The sequence below is a fragment of the Schistocerca gregaria genome, chromosome 7, assembly GCF_023897955.1.
Source record: "Schistocerca gregaria isolate iqSchGreg1 chromosome 7, iqSchGreg1.2, whole genome shotgun sequence".
NCBI lineage: Eukaryota > Metazoa > Arthropoda > Insecta > Orthoptera > Acrididae > Schistocerca > Schistocerca gregaria.
Genome location: NC_064926.1, coordinates 316505494 through 316523222, shown reverse-complemented (window position 1 = coordinate 316523222; position 17729 = coordinate 316505494). Strand labels below are relative to the sequence as shown.

Sequence of the window (17729 nt, the reverse complement as noted above, 5' to 3'; positions counted from 1 at the left end):
CCAAAAGTCTGGTCCGACTGTCTGTAAATTTGTCCTCCCTAGTAACAGTGCGCTGTGGTCTAAGAAATAACATTATACATAGCTTAACGATCATATCTTCATTGAACTCACATATTCTCTAATTGTTGAAAATCACCAGAAATGTGGAGTTGAGTGTATATTTTTGTATACATTACTGTTTCACTGTTTTAGTAGTTGGTGCACCTAGGCAAAATCAGAAAATGGCAGCATAGAACTTTGCATTTCGCTTTAACTGTCTCACTGTCCATCTGTCATCTATTAGACCTATACTGAATTTCCTTTTTACTTTAAAAATATACACAAGAGATTTATGAGATGAGTATTATTAGACAAAACTTCCTAGAAACTTTATTTATCATCTGAGACGCATACGAAATCTTATATATATATATATTTACATTACACTACAGCATTACTTAAGAGTACCTTGATACATATGTTTGCCTGTTATCCACGCCTAAATACATTTGGATATAAAACAGTACAGGTGAACATATAATTTTTGAGATGAGTTAAGTAACTTTTTGTATTGAATGATGTACTTACTTGTTCGTTAAGTGGACTTAAAAATTGATGCAATAATATGAGTCACTTTTACATTAATGTGATCGTTCTAGTGGATCTTACTGTCAAGTAGGATGTCCATAAAGTTCTACGATCGTTTCAAAAAATCATAACTCGGCAACTATTAGAGGCAGAAAAGCATGGTTTGTTGTAAAACTTTAAGTAGACTTCAGTGTTCCTTTTTCCTTCATCGTGAGTTGCAGATTTGATTTGGAGCGCACCGAAATGGCGATAGAATAAGAGAAGAGGCAATATGCCATCTGATATGCAGAATCCAAATCTGTTTCAATGGTGCCGTTGTGTTATCGACGCCAATACGCGAAGGCAACACTGGCAAAAAAAAAAGCAGTGTCAAAGGCCATACCACGTTCTTCTCTTGCTACGCCGTTAGACTTCTTTGTGTGCGGTTATGTCAAGGATCACATTTACACAACGTCAGTCAGAGACGTGCCTTCCGTTCGAGTACGAAATGGTGAAGCAGTCATTTAGAACTATTGATGCTGCAGTTCTGACGTGTACATGAACAGAACCCGAATATTGTCTTGTCCTACGAGCGACTAGTGAGACATGCACTGAAATTCTAGCGAAACAGAAAGAAAAATCTTTGAGAGCTGGTAAACGTTTTACAGCACGCCACGATGTTCTACATCTAACACTTTACAAGTTATGAATTTTTTGAAACAATGTCTGAGCAAAATTCCTGCCTATATTCGTTTCTTCCACGAGATGCAATGTAGTCTCACATGATTTAGTGACATGGCCAGGAAAGTATCGTAGAGAACAGGTATGGAAGAAAAGTCACACGAAGCGATGCATAACTGAGGAATCAATTAAGCGGACAGACTTCGAGAGAGCGGGAAGGATAGTTTAAGGCAAGCGGAACGTCGGTCGGCGCGCTGTGGACACGTGAGCTGTGGACGCGGCGGCTGCGGTCAGACCCGCATCTGCTCGCGGGCAGGGATGACCACCTGGTAGGCCGGCTGTCCGCCCTCAGACACCCACACAGAGCCGCTCTCTCCTCGCCGCAGCACCTCCACTGCCGCTCGTGCCACGGCATGCGGCCTGTCAACAAACATCACTGCTTAGTTCCCAGCGTTACACACTGACGGAAATACACCGCAACACCGATAAGGAGTTCTGTGACATAAACGGAAGTTCGTAGGCGTGTTTCTGCATTTGAAAGATGATGTCTATTCAAATTTCGCACCAGTCGTATAAGAGACATACTAGTAGCGCCACTATCAGAATACAAATCCGACTTTCTTTAAAAATACGTTGTAAAAGCTCGAGAGCATTACTTGCCTTTGAGACTGGACGTGATGAATTGATGTTAGTCATGAAAGCCTTTGAAGCGACAAAGACGCCATTGTCAACACCTCACAGAGTTACAACAAGGTCTTGTAATAGGACAGCGATACTGCATAAAGGCTTGGCAAAAATGTAGCCACTGTATATGACTGCTTGCAGTGGCGGTCACGAGAATGTTGGGTCGCAACGGCTTTCTCCAGACGGCCACATGGCACCATCGAGAGGGAAGACCATCGTGTTCTGCGTATGGATCTGGCGCACTGTACTGCATCAGCAGCAGTAATATGAAGAGCAGTTGGTACCACAATGATGCAAAAAGCTGTTACAAATCGAATACTTTAACGACAACTCCGAGCCAGACGCCCTATAGCGTGCAATTCACTCACCCTAAACCAACGCCATTTGCAATTTCAGTGGTATCAAGCGAGAGCTCATTGGAGGGCAAGGTGGAGGTGACAGTTAATGCTAGTTGTCGATGACGCTGCAGTTGTCGTCCGATAATGTCACATATCTGCTCGAACGGAGGCACATCCGGGGATTTAGCAGGCCAAGGCAACATGCTGACACTCTGTAGAGTATGTTGGGCTGCAACTGCGGAATGTGGGCGAGCGTTATCCTGCTGGATATCATCCCAAAGAATGCTGTTCGTGAATGGCAGCACAACATGTGGAATACCAGATTAACGTACAAATTTTTGTTCAGGGTTCCTGTGTTAACCACGAGAGTGTTCCGGCTAACATACAAAAATACACCCCAGTCCATAACTCCAGGTGTAGGTTCTGTGAGTCCAGTATGCAGACAGGTTGGTTGCACGCCCTCAACTGGCCTCTTGCTAATCTACACACGGCCATCACTGGGTGAACGAGTTTGCAGCGAACTAGCGGCGTCTACTAACCAGGCGTCCTGCTATTACCTAATCCAATAAATTGGTTGACTAATTTTCAGCCAGAAAACAATAAGAATAAGTGTCTCTTGGAGGAGAAAGATATTTTGGAGGCCAAACAGGAACTTACATTTTGCACAGCGTACCGCCTTTCGAGTGGTGCAGATGACTGTGTGATAGGCAACACAAATTGCACACGAATGCCACATGGTGCCTATGCCCCGCCGCCGTTCAGGGGCATAACCGATACGAAAGGACGCCTGACCTCGCCAAGAAGCGGCAGCGAACATCCCAACATCTACAAATAATAAACGTAGAGCGATGAAATTTCAGTAGCACACTTGTATAGGTGACATATTTAAGTGATTAACATTGCATGTAGACACGAAATAAGCCATTGCAAATGTGAAATGCTGGTACATTAATATCCGGTGAATGGAAGCATGCAAACGTGCATGCATTGGGTTGGACACGTTAGAGATAACTGTTTGGGGGATCGAGTCCCACGCCTGTTGCACTTGGTCGGGCAGTACAGGGACGGTTATTGCTGTTTGTGGATGACGGTGGAGTTGTCGTCTGATGATGTCCCATGTGTGCTCGACTAGAGACAGATGTGGTGATCGAGGAGACCGAGCCAACCTGTCGACACTCTGTAGAGCATGTTAGGTTATAACTGCGGTATGCGGACGAGCGTTATCCTGTTGGAAAACACCCCCTACACTGGTGTTCATGAATAGCAGCACGACAGGTTGAATCACCAGATTGACGTATAGATTTGCAGTCAGTGTTAGTGGGATAACCACGGGACTGCTCCTGTAGTCATACGAAATCGCACCCTTGACCATAACTCCATGTGTAGGTCCAGTGTATCTAGCATGGAGACAGGTTGATTGCAGATCCTCAACTAGCCTCCTTCTAACCAACTCACAGACATTACTGGCACCGACGCGGAACCAGCTTTCGTCACAAAACACAACAGACCTCCACCCTGCTCTCCAATGAGCTGCCACTTCACACCACTGAAGTTCCAAATGGTCATGAAATGGGGTCGGTGGGCCGGACGCTGTGGCCGAGCGGTTCTAGGCGCTTCAGTCCGGAACCGTGCGACCGCTACGGTCGCAGGTTCGAATCCTGCCTCGGGCATGGATGTGTGTGATGTCCTTGGGTTAGTTAGGTTTAAGTAGTTCAAAGTTCTAGGGGACTGATGACCTCAGATGTTAAGTCCCATAGTACTCAGAGCCATTTGAACCATTTGGGGTCGGTGGAATGTACGCTACGGAGCTCTGACTCCTAGTTATGCTTGTAGTAAATGATTTGTAACAGTTTGCTGTGTCACTAGCCAATTGCTGAACAAATTATTGCTGTCGATGCAGTACGATGCGACAGAGTCATACGCCGAACACGATTGTCCTCGGTAGTGTCACATGTTCGTCCGGAGCCCGGTCTTCTTGCAGTCGTCCATTCTCATTACCGCCACTGCCAGTAATCATGTACAGTGCTTACGTTGCTACGAAGCCTTTCTGCAGTAGCGCAGAATGGAGTATCGAGCTTCTCGTAGCCCTATTACACGACTTCTTTCAAACCCAGTGAGGTGCTGATAATGATGTCTTTGTGACGTTAAAGTAACTAACGCGCACGCCATTACAACGCGTATTTAAAGCAAATCCCACTTGCATACTCATAGTTACGCTGCTAGCGCCACTGTTACGCGACTGGTACGGACTTTGAATACGCATCATATTTCAGGTGTAGAAACACGCCTCCCAACTTCCGTTGATGTCGCACAATTCCTTCTTGGTGTTGCGATTTTTTTTGTCGGTTCAGTGTAACAAAAGTTATTCCTCATGATGTGATCAGTCACCCTCTGGACATTTGGCGCAAAGATTTTGAAAAACCCCATGCAGAGTGTAAGATTTATAAATCTTTTATCTTCGAGGAATGTGATGTGAGTTTATATGTTCATAGGATGTGTCATACGAGTATTTCATATTTGTACGCTAAACATTTTCCAAACAAAGGTTTTCAGTAGTCGACATGTTATGCCACAGAGTTTCTGATCTTTGGTTGCGAGTAATATTGTCGTCGCAGGCATTCTAAGGGCTGGTAGTGAGAGAGTCTGATGTTGACTGTGCTACTGAGCGGACGCAAATAGCTTACATAGCACAGTGATAAATACACAGGGAAAGATGAAATGTGGATTATGATTTGGTAAACAATAATTGGACAAGTGAAGATTATGAGATAATGTTGTTCCTGCACTGCTTGGTTGCGTGTGGTTATGATTGAATATCGGAGGGAAATAATGGAAATATTCTTTACTGTTTTGCATTAGTTAATTGTTTAGACTAGAATAAGTAAAATTAACAGTCACCATGCTTGCACTCAGTGGCTATAGTTTTACTGCTCCATCACAATTTTCAGTAATTAACTTCATGGCAGAAAATATTTGTTATAAAGGATAATTTTTGTAAAGATTAATGTTACTATTGACTGTTAGTTTCGTAATTCATTTTTCTAAGGGCTAAATTACGTTCAGTCATGTAGGAAGTTAAAATTCCACCAACGTCTCGTTACGAAAGAATTTAATATTTTCTGATTGTGTGTATCATTACATTGTATACTGCGGAACGTAATGGCCAATGCTGAGACATAATTTCTTTAGAACAGTTGCACGTTCTTGCTTTGCACTTCCGCAAACCTCTTCTTTTATTTAGCATGCATGCTGCTGCTCTGTATATTCTACGTTAATCACTTCGAGTGATATTAAGTTTCCATTGTCACCGGTAAGACATACATATTATGTGCAACTACATTTTAGTCATGAAACAGTAAGATCCTGAGTGGTAAGTACTGCTTTTCGAAATTATCATTTTCAGTTTAGGTAAGGATCAGTGCAGATTTCATTTTCTGTATAGAAGTTACATTTCACAGAGTAGTGTTATATTTGTGTGTGTTACTCTGTGTTTGGAACTTTGTTTAGTCGGACTGCGCATGCAGATTCACAGATTATTGTTATAGGAACATTTTGGTGACTTATTTATTTTCAAAATTTGAGTAGTAATTTTATGACACATTTTATATTGTGTTAGCTCGTGTGTTGGATTTGCAAGTCACGTGTTGTGTCGTCAGGCGTTGAAGCACTTCACTGCACCGCTAAGTAGAATTTCTCAGAACCCTTTTCATGACAACGGAGATGCCTTACAGCATATTTCTGCGTATTATTCACTTTATAAACTACATTTTCGTCTCACACCCGGTTTTACGTGTACAAGTAACCTCTGTACTTCAGAAGCGGATAAAGATATGAAGAAAATTTTCTAGGTTCTTCGACATCGGGATCTTAGAAATTTATCGTAAAAATTTCAACCATTTCCTTAGCAAAGCAATCGTGGAACCCGTGACTCGATTTTAGTACGCAAAATACACTCCTGGAAATTTAAATAAGAACACCGTGAATTCATTGTCCCAGGAAGGGGAAACTTTATTGACACATTCCTGGGGTCAGATACATCACATGATCACACTGACAGAACCACAGGCACATAGACACAGGCAACAGAGCATGCACAATGTCGGCACTAGTACAGTGTATATCCACCTTTCGCAGCAATGCAGGCTGCTATTCTCCCATGGAGACGATCGTAGAGATGCTGGATGTAGTCCTATGGAACGGCTTGCCATGCCATTTCCACCTGGCGCCTCAGTTGGACCAGCGTTCGTGCTGGACGTGCAGACCGCGTGAGACGACGCTTCATCCAGTCCCAAACATGCTCCATGGGGGACAGATCCGGAGATCTTGCTGGCCAGGGTAGTTGACTTACACCTTCTAGAGCACGTTGGGTGGCACGGGATACATGCGGACGTGCATTGTCCTGTTGGAACAGCAAGTTCCCTTGCCGGTCTAGGAATGGTAGAACGATGGGTTCGATGACGGTTTGGATGTACCGTGCACTATTCAGTGTCCCCTCGACGATCACCAGAGGTGTACGGCCAGTGTAGGAGATCGCTCCCCACACCATGATGCCGGGTGTTGGCCCTGTGTGCCTCGGTCGTATGCAGTCCTGATTGTGGCGCTCACCTGCACGGCGCCAAACACGCATACGACCATCATTGGCACCAAGGCAGAAGCGACTCTCATCGCTGAAGACGACACGTCTCCATTCGTCCGTCCATTCACGCCTGTCGCGACACCACTGGAGGCGGGCTGCACGATGTTGGGGCGTGAGCGGAAGACGGCCTAACGGTGTGCGGGACCGTAGCCCAGCTTCATGGAGACGGTTGCGAATGGTTTTCGCCGATACCCCAGGAGCAACAGTGTCCCTAATTTGCTGGGAAGTGGTGGTGCAGTCCCCTACGGCACTGCGTAGGATCCTACGGTCTTGGCGTGTATCGGTGCGTCGCTGCGGTCCGGTCCCAGGTCGACGGGCACGTGCACCTTCCGCCGACCACTGGCGACAACATCGATGTACTGTGGAGACCTCGCGCCCCACGTGTTGAGCAATTCGGCGGTACGTCCACCCGGCCTCCCTCATGCCCACTATACGCCCTCGCTCAAAGTCCGTCAACTGCACATACGGTTCACGTCCACGCTGTCGCGGCATGCTACCAGTGTTAAAGACTGCGATGGAGCTCCGTATGCCACGGCAAACTGGCTGACACTGACGGCGGCGGTGCACAAATGCTGCGCAGCTAGCGCCATTCGACGGCCAACACCGCGGTTCCTGGTGTGTCCGCTGTGCCGTGCGTGTTATCATTGCTTATAGAGCCCTCTCGCAGTGTCCGGAGCAAGTATGGTGGGTCTGACACACCGGTGTCAATGTGTTCTTTTTTCCATTTCCAGGAGTGTAGTAAAAAATGTCTTTTTTGGGATTTCTAAGGAACTGGCCAAAGTTAAAGATGCCTCGATAAGTTCATTAATACCCACCGTAGAACACATCACATATAACAAGAGACAAATGATTTGCTCCATTTGCCTAAAGAGGAGGAAGTGTGTAACATTCATGCTTCTACCCTGTACTGCAGGATAGTGAAACTAAGACGATCATTCTGTTGAGTATACGGATGGTCCCTAGCCCAATGGCTATCCAAAACTCTTAACCCTATCTCTCTATCACGAATAGAGCCCCAGATGTGAGCCACGGGAAAATCCCGTTTCCATGCGTGGCATTTTGGAACGTAGGTAGCGAATACTATTGCATGTGTACTGATAACGCACGGGAACAATGTACGGCAATGATTTTATCGTTTTTCTACCGAATATTCCCACGGGTATTCAAATGAGGACAATGCCTGTCTTTTTATAACAAGAAACATCATTTTGTTGAAACAATGTCATGATGAAAAATAATAGATCCGCAGTCTGTGTGCGTCTCGCTCATTATCCTGCTTGGATTAACGGTAGGTCGGTTCTTTGGTTATTGGTTATCTGAAAAACCGTTGAAGGAGGACGGCGAGAATCATGGCTGAATACATGAATCCGTACAGTGCTACAATAGTACAGTATCAATAATGGAGTCTCTCAAAAGCCTCTCTGTTACACATCTTTGAAAGAGGGAGCATACCGCGTTGTCTTGCAGGCACGTTTTGTATGATTTTGAGACCTTTTGATGTTGTTGTTGTTGTTGTCTTCAGTCCTGAGACTGGTTTGATGCAGCTCTCCATGCTACTCTATCCTGTGCAAGCTGCTTCATCTCCCAGTACCTACTGCAACCTACATCCTTCTGAATCTGCTTAGTGTACTCATCTCTCGGTCTCCCTCTACGATTTTTACCCACCACGCTGCCCTCCAATGCTAAATTTGTGATCCCTTCATGCCCTAAAACATGTCCTACCAACCTATCCCTTCTTCTAGTCAAGTTGTGCCACAAACTTCTCTTCTCCCCAATCCTATTCAATACCTCCTCATTAGTTACGTGATCTATCCACCTTATCTTCAGTATTCTTCTGTAGCACCACATTTCGAAAGCTTCTATTCTCTTCTTGTCCAAACTAGTTATCGTCCATGTTTCACTTCCATACATGGCTACACTCCAAACAAATACTTTCAGAAACGACTTCCTGACACATAAATCTATATTCGATGTTAACAAATTTCTCTTCTTCAGAAACGCTTTCCTTGCCATTGCTAGTCTACATTTTATATGCTCTCTACTTCGACCATCATCAGTTATTTTACTTCCTAAATAGCAAAACTCCTTTACTACTTTAAGTGTCTCATTTCCTAATCTAATTCCCTCACCATCACCCGATTTAATTTGACTACATTCCATTATCCTCGTTTTGCTTTTGTTAATGTTCATCTTATATCCTCCTTTCAAGACACTGTCCATTCCGTTCAACTGCTCTTCCAAGTCCTTTGCCGTCTCTGACAGAATTACAATGTCATCGGCGAACCTCAAAGTTTTTACTTCGTCTCCATGAATTTTAATACCTACTCAAAATTTTTCTTTTGTTTCCTTTACTGCTTGCTCAATATACAGATTGAATAACATCGGGGAGAGGCTACAACCCTGTCTCACTCCTTTCCCAACCACTGCTTCCCTTTCATGCCCCTCGACTTTTATGGCGGCCATCTGGTTTCTGTACAAATTGTAAATAGCCTTTCGCTCCCTGTATTTTACCCCTGCCACCTTTAGAATTTGAAAAAGAGTATTCCAGTCAACATTGTCAAAAGCTTTCTCTAAGTCTACAAATGCTAGAAACGTAGGTTTGCCTTTTCTTAATCTTTCTTCTAAGATAAGTCGTAAGGTCAGTATTGCCTCACGTGTTCCAACATTTCGACGGAATCCAAACTGATCCTCCCCGAGGTCCGCATCTACCAGTTTTTCCATTCGTCTGTAAAGAATTCGCGTTAGTATTTTGCAGCTGTGACTTATTAAACTGATAGTTCGGTAATTTTCACATCTGTCAGCACCTGCTTTATTTGGGATTGGAATTATTATATTCTTCTTGAAGTCTGAGGGTATTTCGCCTGTCTCATACATCTTGCTCACCAGCTGGTAGAGTTTTGTCATGACTGGCTCTCCCAAGGCCGTCAGTAGTTCTAATGGAATGTTGTCTACTCCGGGGGCCTTGTTTCGACTCAGGTCTTTCAGTGCTCTGTCAAACTCTTCACGCAGTATCGTATCTCCCATTTCGTCTTCATCTACATCCTCTTCCATTTCCGTAATATTGTCCTCAAGTACATCGCCCTCGTATAAACCCTCTATATACTCCTTCCACCTTTCTGCCTTCCCTTCTTTGCTTAGAACTGGGTTGCCATCTGAGCTCTTGATATTCATACCCGAGGTTCTCTTCTATCGAAATGTCTCTCTAATTTTCCTGTAGGCAGTATCTATCTCACCCCTAGTGAGATAAGCTTCTACATCCTTACATTTGTCCTCTAGCCATCCCTGTTTAGCCATTTTGCACTTCCTGTCGATCTCATTTTTGAGACGTCTGTATTCCTTTTTGCCTGCTTCATTTACTGCATTTTTATATTTTCTCCTTTCATCAATTAAATTCAATATTTCTTCTGTTACCCAAGGATTTCTAGCAGCCCTCGTCTTTTTACCTACTTTATCCTCTGCTGCCTTCACTACTTCATCCCTCAGAGCTACCCATTCTTCTTCTACTGTATTTCTTTCCCCTATTCCTGTCAATTGTCCCCTTATGCTTTCCCTGAAACTCTGTACAACCTCTGGTTCTTTCAGTTTATCCAGGTCCCATCTCCTTAATTTCCCACATTTTTGCAGTTTCTTCAGCTTTAATCTACAGGTCATAACCAATAGATTTTGGTCCGAGTCCACATCTGCCCCTGGAAATGTCTTACAACTTAAAACCTAGTTCCTAAATCTCTGTCTTACCATTATATAATCTATTTGATACCTTTTAGTATCTCTAGGGTTCTTCCACGTATACAACCTTCTTTCATGATTCTTAAACCAAGTGTTAGCTATGATTAAGTTGTGCTCTGTGCAAAATTCTACTAGGCGGCTTCCTCTTTCATTTCTTAGCCCCAATCCATATTCACCTACTATGTTTCCTTCTCTCCCTTTTCCTACACTCGAATTCCAGTCACCCATTACTATTAAATTTTCGTCTCCCTTCACTATCTGAACAATTTCTTTTATTTCATCGTACATTTCTTCAATTTCTTCATCATCTGCAGAGCTAGTTGGCATATAAACTTGTACTACTGTAGTAGGTGTGGGCTTCGTATCTATCTTGACCACAATAATGCGTTCACTATGCTGTTTGTAGTAGCTTACCCGCATTCCTATTTTCCTATTCATTATTAAACCTACTCCTGCATTACCCCTATTTGATTTTGTGTTTATAACCCTGTAGTCACCTGACCAGAAGTCTTGTTCCTCCTGCCACCGAACTTCACTAATTCCCACTATATCTAACTTTAACCTATCCATTTCCCTTTTTAAATTTTCTAACCTACCTGCCCGATTAAGGGATCTGACATTCCACGAACCGATCCGTAGAACGCCAGTTTTCTTCCTCCTGATAACGACATCCTCCTGAGTAGTCCCCGCCCGGAGATCCGAATGGGGGACTATTTTACCTCCGGAATATTTTACCCAAGAGGATGCCATCATCATTTAATCATACAGTAAAGCTGCATGTCCTCGGGAAAAATTACGGCTGGAGTTTCCCCTTGCTTTCAGCCGTTCGCAGTACCAGCACAGCAAGGCCATTTTGGTTAATGTTGCAAGGCCAGATCAGTCAATCATCCAGACTGTTGCCCCTGCAACTACTGAAAAGGCTGCTGCCCCTCTTCAGGAACCACATGTTTGTCTGGCCTCTCAACAGATACTCCTCCGTTGTGGTTGCACCTACGGTACGGCCATCTGTATCGCTGAGGCACGCAAGCCTTCCCCACCAACGGCAAGGTCCATGGTTGATGGGTTGATGTAAAGTACCTAATTTCTCACTTCCTGTAATTATTAATAATTTAGATAAGAGGTTATGTTTCTTCCAATACAACTGTGTTGAAAGAGTGGTTACTTAACGACAGTTTTCAAAGTCGACAATTATTTCATCGGAGGTCGTTGCCAATCGCCAATTACTTTTGTGGTATGGCGTGTAGACGTGCACAGTGACCAGTGACCAAAATACCTGTCGCTGTGGTCGATATATCTACCTTCAACTAAAATTTTTTTCTTCTGTTTCTACTGTGATCTATGTGAAGAATTAACAATTGTAATCATAAACGATGTATCATAATAAATAATAATAATGATAATAATAATAACAATCAGTAATAAATATCATAATATGAAACGTCCCCTTAGAAAAGTTAATGAATTACTGTGCTGATAAACCTCTTACATTATTTGATGCCGGCCGAAGTGGCCGTGCGGTTCTAGGCGCTATAGTCTGGGACTGCGCGACCGCTACCGTCGCAGGTTCGAGTCCTGCCTAGGGCATGGATGTGTGTGATGTCCTTAGGTTAGTTAGGTATAAGTAGTTCTAAGTTCTAGGGGACTGATGACCACAGCATTTAAGGCCCATAGCGCTCAGAACCAACCATTATTTGATTTTCAAACAGCTGAGCAGAACTGAACGTACTCAGACATTTTGCTCTTTACCTATTCTGATCAACACTAAACTGACACACAATATTTTTAGCGTAACGCAATCTGACTTTTAATAATCACTACAAAAGAATGGCCCTGACTAACATTAACCTATACCTTTCACAAATCACTTACCTCACAAAAATCTTCGTTACTCGAACTACTGCAATACAGCGAGCGCCAATACTGCCAGCTAAATAAAAGATTCAAACTACTGAAGGCACTAACTACTGATAGGCATAGGTAGCAAATGAAAGATTTTGATAGAGAACAAACAATGTATTTACCTTAATAGTGTTCAAAAGTCATAATATATATAGCAGTTAATGGCATCCAGTCTTACAAATTTACTGTCTCTGATGGACACACGTCCAGATCATCCGCTCTCAAAACTCCACCATTTCTCTCCCCACATCCACCACCTCTGCTGGCGGCTCACCTCCAACTGCGCAACGCTACGCGCTGTTAACATCCAGCTGCCCAACACTACAATAGCAAAGAACCATGCAAACCAGCCACAGACTGCACACAGCACAGCCAGTGATTTTCATACAGAGCGCTACGTGGCGTTACCAATAAACAAACCTAAACAGCCTACTTAAATACCCCCATGCTCCCCACAAAAAATTTTACAAATTGTTTTGGGCAGTGGCCAGTACAGATTTGAAATTTTTTTTCATACTTACAATAACAAAGAAATCAAATTCACACATTTATTGATACACTGTTGGTTAAAAGCTAAACTTTTCTCACAGTCCATAAAGACAGTCCTAATCATTCATCAGAGTATTAATTAATATTTTATGCACAAAGTCTGAGCAGTAAAAGAAAATCCACATGAAAGTTGAGGATTTACATGCAGTCTTGAAGAAGAAGTGTTGTCCTTCCAACAAAAAGACAGCAAACCAGCCACAGACTGCACACAGCACAGCCAGTGATTTTCATACAGAGCGCTACATGGCGTTACCAATAAACAAACCTAAACAGCCCACTTACAATAATTACTCAATAATAATTATTACATAACCAAATAGTTAATTTTTTCCTTACAGCAATAATGTACGAGGATAAGTCAATTATTATCCGCAAAGTAGCTATAAAATTTTATTGTAATCAAATAGAATAGTTACAAAACAGCGTTTTTCGACATAGTCTCCTTGTGTTTAAACGCACTTGGTCCATGGTTGTACAAGCATCCTGATGCCCTCATAAAGAAGGTTCTCGGTTGAGCTGCGAGCCAGGAATTCACCGCTTCTTTCACTGCTTCGGCCGAGGCAAATCGACGGCCCCGTAATGCCTGTTTGAGTGGGCCAAACAAGTGACAGTCAGAAAGGGCAAGATCGGGACCATATGGAGGATGATCCAGTCGTCAAATTTGAGTTTCTGGAGCGTTTCAAGAGTGTGGGCAGCAGTATGGGGACAGGCATTATGGTGCAACAACACAACACATTTTGAAAGCAATCCTCGGCGTTTGCTTCGAATTGCAAGCTTTAGCCTGGTAGTAAGCATTTCACTGTAACGTACACTTTCACCATAATGTTCCAGTACTGGACCATGTGCGTCCCAAAAAACCGTATGCATCAGTTTTCCCGTGGACGGTTGGGTCTTGAACTTTTTACTGCACGGCGAATTTGGATGTTTCCGTTCCATACTCTGCCGTTTACTCTCCGGCTCGTAATGATGAATACCCGTTTCGTCACCAGTAATGATCCTGTCTAAGACTCCGCAGCTCGTGGTCGTGCGGTAGCGTTCTCGCCTCCCGCGCCCGGGTTCCCGGGTTCGATTCACGGCGGGGTCGGGGATTTTCTCTGCCTCGTGATGGCTGGCGGTTGTGTTTTGTCCTTAGGTTAGTTAGGTTTAAGTAGTTCTACGTTCTAGGGGACTTATGACCATACATGTTGAGTTCCATAGTCCTCAGAGGTATTTGAACCATTTTGAACCTGTCTAAGAAGTTGTCCTCTTCGTTACCATAGCTATCCAAATGTTTTTTGCTGATGCCCAAGCGCGTTTGTTTATGCAAATGTGTGAGTTGTTTTGGGATCCATCTTGGTTCAAATGGCTCTGAGCACTATGGGACTTAACTTCTAAGGTCATCAGTCCCCTAGAACTTAGAACTACTTAAACCTAACCAACCTAAGGACATCACACACATCCATGCCCGAGGCAGGATTCGAACCTGCGACCGTAGCGGTCGTGCGGTTCTAGACTGTAGCGCCTAGAACCGCTCGGCCACGCCAGCCGGCTATCCATCTTGCATAAACATTATGAAACCCAAGTCTGTTGTGGATGACTTCGTAAGCAAACCGTGACTAATTTGCAGACGATGTGCCATTTCGTCAGTAGTTAATCGTCTGTCTAAGAGAATCATTTCACGTGACCGCTCAATGGTTTTCATTTGTGGCGGTAAACGGTCGTCCGGCTCCTTCATCGTGCGCCACACTTGTGCGACCATTTAGGAATTTTTCATTTCATTCGTAGACACTCCGTTATGGCAAAACACTGTTCCCGTACTGTACCGAAAGTCTTCGATGAATTTTGGCCCCTGATACGCCCTCTGACCATAAAAAACGGATCACTGAACGTTGCTCTTATTTGGTGCAAATAGAGCGCGGAGCAGCCATAATTAACAGCACCGCAGCGATAACGTAACTAACCTAGCAGCTTGAAAATTGCAAAGATATAACAACAAATAAACAAAGCATGCTTCATCAACGTAAAACGACAGTACTGCCAAAGTAAACAAAAATATAACTAAACTGCGGACAATAATTGACTTACCCTCGTACAAATATAAGCACACAGGAGACACTCAACCATAGGATCCATCTGACATGGAGAGAACTGAAAGACGGCACCGTTTTCAAAATTTCTGCAACCACCTTTAGAATCTAAATGAATATATTGAAGAGGAGAGTTCTGAAGAAAAATCTATGTACTATTGAAAACAAAAATGTTTCTAGAGGGTTTCATTCCGTTTTTATCTCAAAACAAGAAAAGGAATTTTACGAGAATCTCCTATTGCTGGACAGATTTTTCGGGATTACGGCTAAGGATATGTGATGCCTAACATGTCAAATGGACGAGAGGAATTATCTTCCTCGTAGTTTGAATTAGAAGGAGGAGGAAATCAGTATTTAACGTCACGTCGACAACGAGGTCATTAGAGACGGAGCATGAGCTCGGATTAGGGAAGAATGGGAAAGGAAATCGGCCGTGCCATTTCACAGGAACCATCCCGGATTTTGCCTGAAGCGATTTAGCAAAATGACGGAAAACCTAAATCAGGATGGCCGGACGCGAGTTTAAACCGTCGTCGTCCCGAATACGAGTCCAGTGTGCTAACCACTGTTGAATTAGGAGACCAGAATGGCTGTAAAGGGGTAAACAGCCCGTTCCCGGAAAAGGTTTCCAACATTGAGGTTGAGATCAAATGCTCAGGATATGCACTGTGTGGGCCCAAACAGACCTCAGCCACTAGTGAGGACGAAAGAAACTATTAGTACGAAAACTGAGCATAAAATATTTTGAATTAACTTACTTTTTGTTTGTAGTAGTTATGAATTTTCTCTTGAAAAAAGCTGTGAATACACCGAGGTGACAAAGCCATGGGACAGCCAGATGCATATATGTAGATGGCGATAGTGTCGCGTACACAAGGTATAGAAGGGCCGTGCACTGGTGGAACTGTCATTTCTACTCAGCTGATTCATTTGAAAAGGTTTACGACGTGACTGTGGCAGCACGGTGGGAATTAAGAGACTTTGAACGCGAAATGGTAGTTGGAGCTAGACGCATGGGACTTTTCATTTAAAAATCGTTAGGGATTCAATATTTCGAAATCCACAATATCAACAGTGTGCCAAGCATACCAAAATTCAGGCGTTGCCTCTCACCAAAGTCGGTGCAGTGGCAGACGGCCTCCACTTAACAACCAGGAGCAGCGGCGTTTGCGCACAGTTGTCAGTGTTGACAGACAAGCAACTTTGCGTGAAATAACGGCAGAAATCAATGTGGGCCATGGCAGCAGACGACCGCTGCGAGTTGTTTTCCTAACAGCAGGTCGTCGCGTGCAGCGTCTCTCCTGTGCTCGTAACCATGTGGTTGGACCCTAGACGACTCGAAAACCATGGCCTGGTCGGATGAGTCCCGATTTCAGCTGGTAAGACCTGAATGTGACGCAGACCTCTCGAAGTCATGGACCCAAGTCTTCAACAAGGCAGTGTCCAAGCCGTTGGTTGGGGTGTGTTTACATGGAGTGGAGTGGGCAGGCTCCCCTGCTCCAACTGAACCGATCATTGACTGGAAATGGTTATGTTCGGATTTCACTTTCCCAAAAAGCGACGGAATTTTTATGCGTCATGTCACTGGGGCACAATTGTTCATGATTGGTTTGAGGAAAATTCTGGACAATTCAAGCGAATGATTTAGCCACCAGATCAACCAACATGAATCGTATCGAATATTGGGACTTAATCGAAACATCGAGAGCTCAGTTCGTGCCCAAAATCCTGCATCAGGAACACTTTCGCAGTTATGCACGGCTATAGAGGCAACGTGGATCAGTATTTCTGCTGGGGGCTTCCAACAACTTGTTGAATCCGCGCCATATCGAGTTACTGCACTACACCGGGAAACAGAAGGTTCGACATCATATTAGGAGGTATCCCATGACATTTTGTCACCTCACTGTATACATAGAAGAGCCAAAGAAACTGATACACCTGACTAATATTCTGTAGCGCTCCTGCGAGCACGCAGAAGTGCTGCAACACTATGTACCGGAGCGAACTGACATAATGAATGCTGCAGGGCTGTACACAACTCTCTTCTGAGCAGCAGCTACGCTCCAAAATGTTCATCTCTGGGGAGTCTGGTGGCAAGCGGAACTGTTTAAACTCAGAAGAGTGTTCATGGAGCCAGTGTGTAGCAATTCTGGACGTGTGGGGTGTCACATTGTCCTGCTGGAATTGCCCATGTTCGTCGGAATGCACAATGGACACGAATGGATGCAGGTGATCAGACAGGAAGCTTACGTACGTGTCACCTGTCTGAATCGTATCTAGACGTATCAGGGGTCGTATATCAATGCAACTTCACACGCCCCACACCATTACAGAGCCTCTACCAGTTTGAACAGTCCCCTGCTGACATTCAGGGTCTATGGGTTCATGAGGTTGTCTCCATACACGCTCATAGAATTTGAAACAAGACTCGTCCGACCAGGCAACATGTTTCCAGTTATCAACAGTTCAATGTAAAAAGTTGACGGGCCTAGGCAAGCGTGAAACTATGTATCGTGCAGTAACCAAGGGTACACGAGTGGGCCTTCGGTTCCGAAAGCTCATATCGATGATGTTTCGTTGAATGTTTAGCAGGCTGACATT

General features: G+C 44.0%; 1 protein-coding gene across 3 annotated transcripts in view; it reads right to left on the bottom strand.

The window, feature by feature from the left end:
- Positions 1-17729, bottom strand: part of LOC126281827 (15-hydroxyprostaglandin dehydrogenase [NAD(+)]-like) — a 211435-nt gene that overhangs the window by 134125 nt on the left and 59581 nt on the right. Inside the window, exon 6 of one of the 3 annotated variants that reach the window (XM_049981057.1) lies at positions 344-1647. The exons of the other annotated variants lie outside the window; for them this stretch is intronic. Within the exon in view, the coding sequence (XP_049837014.1) occupies positions 1518-1647 (130 nt within the window). The 3' untranslated portion in view covers positions 344-1517. Of the gene's footprint in view, positions 1-343; positions 1648-17729 lie in introns of those variants that run through there. 3 annotated transcript variants of the gene reach the window in all.